The following is an 8290-nucleotide window of genomic DNA, read 5'->3' as shown; positions in this document are numbered from 1 at the left end:
TTGGTTTCAACGATAGTGAGAGAAAGAGATGAGAATTTTTTTTTTTTTTTTAGTGGATTGGTTTCATTATTAGGTGGAAATCGCTACTTCAAGTACCGGTTTCCCTACATAAATCGTTATTTAAAATAGTGGTTTCATCAAAAATCTGGGAAAAAAAATATTCATTAAAATCGCCGATCTGGACAGTAATTTTGGAATTTAAAAAGAACGATTGTATTTATGAAATTGCAATTCTTGGGAGCATTATTTATGGAAAGCACTCAAATTTTACCCCTAAAAACACTTATAATTTATTAAATTAATTATATTATGTTTCATAACATTTATCTATTACAAATTACATACTCGTATTATAATATAATAAACTCATTACAAAATAAAATTATCCTTAAAAAAATTAAAGTTATTATAAAAACTAAAAAGCTACTCTCGACAATTATATTAACGTAAATCTACCTTATATGAGTAGTACAAGATTTGTTGGTTCAAAAAAACCATTGATTTGTTGACTGTTTCCATTTCCAAGTACAATGAAAGAAACAATTTGACAATTTGAGAAACAAAATCGTTTTTCTTTCTTATCTTTATTTATTATTATTATCCAAAAAATCCAATCCATAAAACAATTTTACTAATATAAAAATAAATAATCCACTCGAAATCCATCCGTACACCTACCCTCATCCATTCCTGTCCAAATTATCTCTCTTTCTCTTTCTATTTCTCTCTCTCTCCTACAAATTATTTCTCTCTCTGTTTCTCCTTCTCTCTCCTCCTCTGCATATGACTAGCGCAGCAGTGCTATTTTACGGCAGAAGGTCTCGATCTTCTTCTCGAACCTTCGATGATTTAGGCTTTGGTTCTCCTGTTCTTCCTTCTCCTTTTTCCGCTTCATCTTCGTCTTCATGTACTTCTTCCGATCACACCAACACTACCGTCACTGCCAATCATCGACACCGTCATCACCACCACCATCATCGTAAGGTTGGTGATCTTCATCGTCGTCACCGTCATGTCAATTTTGATGATCATTCCCCTCGCTCTCCTATTCCGGTAATTCTATCTTCTATTTTCAATTTTACCCTTTTTTGTCATTTTTTGTTTTGTTATTGATTGGGGTTCGATTTGATTGAGTTAGTTACCTAAGTGGAATTAATTTGTAGACTGATATTATTTGCAATAGTTGGAATATTTGTTCCGAGTACCTGCTTTTTCAGATCGTGGGTATGTTTATATCAATTGACAATTGGGTTTTAAAAAAAAAAAAATGCAGTTGGGTAGCGGTTAATTGGTTGCGTATTTTAGGCTATGTTAGTTAAACTCAGGTACTCCGTACTCATAGGTGTATTAAGTGTTCGACTCGGGTATTCTGTAAAAATTAAAAATCCGTGATTTCAGTACAAATGAGGTGTTAAAGTGTCCCGACTCCCGAGCATACCGTGGGCATTTGAGGTGAAATGAAAAGTTTGATCGACATAAAGTTTGGAAACTATAATTATGGGTGACTTTTGAAAATGGAGCTTAGGTTGTGTCTTTGTTTGTTAGTTGAGCTCTATTTTGAGACTAGGAATAGTACTACTGTGATTGGGATAATTAATTAGTCAAAGGTAAATGGTTGACATTACTTGTGACAACATTGAAGTACATAAGATACAGTATGATGACTAGGTGTTTTTATGAGAATTTTTGATTTATAATTCTATTTTATGAACATTATTACTAAGTTAGAAAGAGTGATCCATTGGACATGAATCCAATTTTTCTGGTTGATGTCATTTGGGGGTTAGAAAAATGGATTTTTGGACTGCGTAATCCAATTGCTCAAATGGATTCTTCTATATTTACTATCCTTAATAGGAAGAATAAGATAATGGATCAAGAAATCATTTATTATTTTCAGGGGAGGCTTTCCAAAAAGCATAAACTAGGCTAGGCCTTCTGGGCAACTCAGTAAGCATGATGACTATATCAGACAACACTTTCCGCGTTGCTTAGATCATTATGGCATGAGATGCTCACTGTTTAATGTAAGGATTTTTACGAGACTTTTGGTAAGTAATTTAGTTTGAAGACAGTTGGTCATTGTAGTATATAGCTACACTGCCATTTAGACATTAGTTGTGAAAAAGAGTGGCCTCAATTTGCGTAAGGTTTATCCTCATTCAACTCTTAGTTTAGCTTTGTAGTCTCTTCCAAGTTCCTTTACTTCGTGTAGTGTCACGTTCTCTTTCTAAATTGGTAAATGAATCGACTCCTAAATTTAGTTACCTCACTTAAACAAGATCAAATTTTTGTTATGGTTTCTCAGCCTTTCTCTTCATTCTTCAAAAATCTTGGAACATGTAGTTGTTGGTGATTAACACATTTTTTCATATACACCATCATATTCTTAGAAATGAAGCCAGCTAACTGTTTCCATTACACATTTTTTGGTATGATGGGTGACAAGGCAATTGGGCTATGCAAACTTACTGATAGAATAGAGCCCAATATTTTCAAGGGACCCAATCTTAAAATTAGTTGTCAATAAAACAGGTATAATATATAGTTTTACTTTTACAGTTTAACTCACATCACATAAGTTGGCCTAATGGTATTTTGGCTAGAAATAAGTGAAGCTTGTTTATTATAATTGGGAGTCAATTCTCCTTGAATCACTTTATATTAGTCACTGAAAGATTATTTAGTTTGCGCTACATTTGTAAATGGCACTTTACTAGTTTAAGACAGCCTAACAGAGTAACAAGTGAGTAACACACGCCATTACCTTTCAGGGTTGTTCTTGCAACCTTTTAAATTCTTTGATGTACTCTTCAATTGAACCATTGCCTTGCTGCACCAAATTGACCTATGATAAAGCACCTTTTTGTAACTTCTAGGCGCATATCGTTTCTCAATTTCAATTTAAGAACAATCCTAGAATCAATCCATTACCTTCCAGGGTTGTTCTTGCAACCTTTTAAATTCTTTGATGTACTCTTCAATTGAACCATTGCCTTGCTGCACCGAATTGAGCCTATGATAAAGCACCTTTTTGTAACTTCTAGGCACATATCGTTTCTCAATTTCAATTTAAGAACAACCCTAGAATCAATCTTTTCTTTTTATCTTGCTTTCTCTTAGCTTGCATGTTCTCATATATAATTTAGATAAAACTCTACAAGAGGGGGAAGGGGGCAAATTGTATTATTGAACTTGCTAGTCACTCTTGCAAGTACAGAAATAGTGCAAGAAAGATTTTGAGGAAAACTTCGTAAGCCTAATAGGAAGTGAAAAACCTCGACTCGAAGGGATTTTGACTCAAACTTTCCAATACAATTTTTTTCACGAAACTTGAGCCTCTATTGAATCATGATCCCAATAACTATTCCCTCTAATAGTTAGCACTTAGCAAGCTTTGCATCTCTAAGACTTCCAACAAATCACTCTCTTTTCACTGAAGCCATAGTCTTTCTCTCTCCCAAGATTTACTCATATCTTTTCATACACATAAGGAACTTACTTTAGTTCTTACCTTTATACGAGAGTTAACTTAAACCCTTAATTTTCTTCATTACAAAGAGTTCACCGAAAGCCTTGAACAACTCTCAAATACATATAATTGATAAATAATACTTCTATAAAACTAATATGTTGCACACTAACAAACACGTAAGGAACTTGGAATCCGAAGGAACTGTGGAAATATATTTGTTTTTATAGCTATTCCACTTCATATTGGAATGATAAAATCAGATTCTTTGGGATGACTTGCTAAAGCCATACAATTTGAAATGAATTAAAACGTTCTATCTATAGAAGATTAGATAACGCACTAACTGGCCCATATTCCTCATGATCCTCGTGATCAAGAGACATTCGCATCTTCAGGCCTACGAATAGCGAATTAACTTCATTCCTAGCAACAATAATAGGTCATTTAGTTGCTTCACGATTTTCTCAACAACTAATCAGCACGATTTATAATGATTAGCCACAAGTTTCTCAAAGACCAAGTCCTTGTTCTTAAAGATGAGAGTTTTAAAACAGATTTTCTAGCATAGCAATTTAAATATATAAATTTGTTTGATTTTAACCAAATTTTTAAACCAAGCTCATTTCACTCCTTACAAACAAAATCTCAACTAAGGTCCTGCTTTAAAGTGACGACTTTGAAATTCTTTTTTCACACGCTTTTGGCTAAAATAAAATCAGATTTTATTTTGTAAACTTGTTTTTATAAGATAATATCAAATGTATTGTAAGTAAACTCTTAATCCCTAAAATCTAGGATAATAAGTTAATCTTGTTAAATTGAAGAAAAACAGATCTTATTATAATATTATATTTTAAAAATTAAATCTATTAGGAAATAATTATACCAAGTTAAAACTAACTCCCTAGAAAGTAGGCAAATATAATGTAATGACAAATAACTTGGAAAACTGAATTCTAGTGATATGCAGTCTCGTGTGCTCGTGTTCCTCCTAAAAACGAAGTGGTTGTCAATACCTGAAGTTTTGATATTGATTTTAAGCTTGTTTAAAACAAATTTTCTTGTTCAACATAATTAAAGGCTTCCTAAAAAAATACGCTTCTACTAATATGTCCTCATGTGCTCCGGTGTTTCTCTCGAAACTTCTCTTTGTTTGTTCCTCTGGGAACAACATACTCAATGTTCCCACTCATCCTTTTAAAGAACTCAACAATACATTTGTACAATTAGATGTGTTCTTTTCATTGGGAACAATCATCAACAATGATGTTTATCATACTCAATATTTTTCATGCTTTCGTGACTTGTTCATGCACATCTCTAACACACAAGTTAATTAAATAATCATTATTTGTTCATAATCGTCAAAACCTTACAATATCATACCACCAAGGAAACATATGTAGAAAGATTAAGAGAACATAGGTAAAGCATTTGGCGTCATTTCATTTGTGCCTTTATGATCAAACACCTTATCATACTTCTGACTAATCCATATAAGTTTTCAGATCAAGGTCACCATTAAATTCAAGAAGATCAACCAATTTGATTTCTTCTTCATGTTTAAGAAGTTGATTGGGAGGTCTAATTGATGTTTCAACACTATTATTCCTAGTTGTTGACTTCATCTCCAACACATCATTACATAGTTCTTTCACTAATTCCATCATGCTCTGTGTTCTCTAGTTGTTATCCATGTTTAATGCAAAAATTACACCAATAACTAACATTATGAATTCACACATCTATTACTATAACTATCTATTTCTATTAGTAAAAAAAGCAAAAATCCTTATTAATTTTTTTCCCCTCGTAAGTCCCTTCAATTTCCCTTCTTTTTTTTTTTATTTATTATTCCCTAAATTTTAAGAAGGTATTAGTTGGTTCTCTTTAATTTTTTCTTTTAGTTTTTTTATTAAAAAAAAAAATAAAAAATAAAAAAAACATTTACATCATCTGTTTTTCACTCATTTGTAACAAATCTTAATGTTGTTGATATTTTTTCAAGACACTTTTAAAAATACATGGGTTGGTTAATTAAATTGATAGAAAAGTAAAATAAGGTTAGTTTTGATTTCCCTAGAAAAAATTTAGTTTTTATTATTATGTGTATTTCGTTTTAATATTTAGCAATACCTTTAAACCTATATTATACTCTGTTTAAGTTTAAATATCTCACATTCCACTTTCTTCCTGCACATTTTGCAATGCTAGCAGGCTAGCAGCTATGTAGTTTTCAAGTATTCTTCTGTCTGTTGTATGAGAGAGTGATGTTTTCTATTTAATGACAGCATTGTAAATAAACTCATCTCTTGTGCATTTGTCTGTCACATTTGGTGCATACACAGGGGAGCGAATCACACCAACAAGGTTGTAATGGCGACTCATCTTCACGGGAAATCAATGACAGAGAAACTGTGCATGGTCTGAGTGGAAGATATCATCGAAACAACACGCTGCCTGGGTCTGTTTTGCTTGCTAAAGAAAGGCTTGTTCAAAGATTGAGAGGTGTATCTGTTTCTGGAAACAGGTCAGTGTTTAAGAGTTGACATTTCCTTTGAAAGAAATTTTCTTAATGCCACAGACTCAGGATTGAGGTCATACCTCTTCCATTGTTACTGTTTACTAATTTGTTCATCCTTTTATGTAGAGACAACAGAGAAACATCTCCTAGTCTTCCCAGCAATCATCAGCTTGTAATTGGTGCAGAATGGGAAACGGATGTTTCAAGAGAAGAGCCAGCTGCTTATAGCAATTCACCTGAGTTACCTGTGGGAGCACATCAGCCGTCTGCACCAAGGGAACCACAAAGGAAACCTCTAGGACTCACCAAAGAAGCCCTCTCCCAGTTGCAACATGATGTTTTCTTGGAGCAACAAAAGCCTGTAACTCAACCAATGTCCAAAGCATCAGCTGATTGCAGTATTTGTCTGGAGAGCTTTGTGGAAGGTAACAAGCTCATTAATTTACCTTGCGGACATAGATTTCATAGTTCATGCTTGTATCCATGGCTTCAAACTTGTGGAGAATGCCCGTACTGTCGTACTTGTATTATGTTCACTTCCTAGCTATGTTGCACGGAAAATGGCAGTAGTGAGCTTTGTATGGGGTAGGTGAGATTTGAACAGGGACGGTAGTATTTGAAGTGGGGACGTCTTTGGAGGAGCGTTCCCAAGTATTATATTCCGAACCTCCGATGAATCACTTAAATAATTCTCTTTGTTATTAGCGTAAAACAAATGCTTTTGCATGTATAAGTAATCTCTTCACTTTGCTTATGAACTGTTTTTTAGGAACTATAATGTTTGCATCAAGGCTAAACAACTACTGCTTATATTACTTGGATTGCTTTTGGTACCAAGTGGATTGGGATGAAATTAATGTATATATTATGCTCGTTTTAACCCTTTAGCACACCCAAGTATTATTGGAGTACTTTTATAAGATTAAGGTGTTGTTAAAAATGGTTTTGATGGTTAATTTAATAATTACTCCCTCAATCCTTTTATTTTTGCCCCATTTGCCAAAAATGGAGGTCCCTTATGTTGCCCCATGTCTATTATTGGCACCGTCTGCCACTAGTTAATTAATTATGTTTGCTTGTTGTTTATTTCCTATGTCTATTTTTGGCATTGTTTGCCACTAATTAATTATGTTTTCTTGTTGTTTAATTAAACCCACTAACTTACTCCCTAATTTTGACCCTTTGCCAGTCTCTCCCCTCTCCTCCGCTCCATTCCCCTTCCATAGTACCTTAATTGATTAACCCATTCTCTCTCCTCCCCTTCCCCTTAAACTTCCATAGTCCATGGAAGCACATATTTTGCTCTCCTCAAGAAACCGAGTTTCTCTCCCCTCCTTGCAAAACTCGAACGATCGTCACCCACCACCTACCACTGCCTTAATTTCTCTCCTACCCTCGACAAAACCTGACCCACCACTGTTGCCGAAACTTCTCTCTCCACTTAACAAATCCCAACCACCATCACTACCACTATAATTCGGTGGTTGTCGTACCAGCACTACCAACCTCGCCCACGAGTGGGTCTCCTATTTGACTTGCCCCATTGACATCCTTAGGCTTTGTAGAGGAAGGGATGTGGTGATGGAGATTAATGAATGGGTGGTAGAGGAAGGCAGGTGATTGTGGTGGTGGCAGACTAGGGGTAGGTAGGTAGACTAGGGTTGGTAGGTGTAGTGGATAAAGGTAAGTGGTGGTAGCAATTGGTGGGTATGCTAGAGGAAGATAGGTGGTGGTGCTAATTGGTAGGTGGGTGAAGGGACGTGGTGGTGATTAGGGACATCAGTGGGCAGGACAAGTAGGATCCCCGGCCCGTGGGCGGAGATGGGTCCCGGTTTGGCAAGTGGTGGGGCGAGGATGGAGGTAAAAACCATACCCGCCGTGAGTGATGGAGCGGGGGTGGATTTTAGGTTGTACCTGTCCCACCCCACTTCGTACTAGTTGTGGTACTCGGTTTTTAGTGGATAAATTAGTCTATAGAGGTTCCACTTATGTTTCTGATAAGACTTTTAATTAAAAACTTAGAGTCGCCACCTTATTTTTACCCGAATAAGGACGGATTGTAAAACAGTCGATTTTAAGAAATGGTACTAAAACTAACTGCTAACTCCATAAAAAGAAAATTTTAAGGCATAGTCTTGGGTTCGGGATTTAGGTTAAGAGAATTGAACGTCTGAAACTCGTCTTCTCTTCCGTTTTAAAGAACGGGCTCTTACTAATGCGTTGTTTAAAATCAAGTTTTAAAGCATGTTAGTCACATAAAATGATATAATAATTAATATACGGTAGGTTTG

The 8290-nt window shown here is 34.9% G+C and overlaps 1 protein-coding gene across 2 annotated transcripts; it reads left to right on the top strand.

The window, feature by feature from the left end:
* Nucleotides 1-679: 679 nt before the first annotated feature.
* LOC145580102 (putative E3 ubiquitin-protein ligase RHY1A) lies at nt 680-6889 on the top strand. 2 transcript variants are annotated; one of them, XM_081637449.1, is made up of 3 exons: nt 680-1053; nt 5824-6005; nt 6135-6889. In XM_081637449.1, exons 1-3 carry the CDS (start codon nt 784-786, stop codon nt 6541-6543), a joined length of 861 nt encoding a protein of 286 aa, XP_081493575.1. In that variant the 5' UTR covers nt 680-783; the 3' UTR covers nt 6544-6889. The 2 variants fall into 2 exon arrangements, with proteins under 2 accessions (XP_081493575.1, XP_081493574.1); XM_081637448.1 differs by having other exon boundaries at nt 683-1053; nt 6126-6889.
* The last annotated feature ends 1401 nt before the right edge of the window (nt 6890-8290 follow it).

The sequence above is a fragment of the Chenopodium album genome, chromosome 14, assembly GCF_948465745.1.
Source record: "Chenopodium album chromosome 14, dcCheAlbu1.1, whole genome shotgun sequence".
Classification (NCBI taxonomy): Eukaryota; Viridiplantae; Streptophyta; class Magnoliopsida; order Caryophyllales; family Amaranthaceae; genus Chenopodium; species Chenopodium album.
This window is presented reverse-complemented; position numbering and strand designations above follow the sequence as displayed.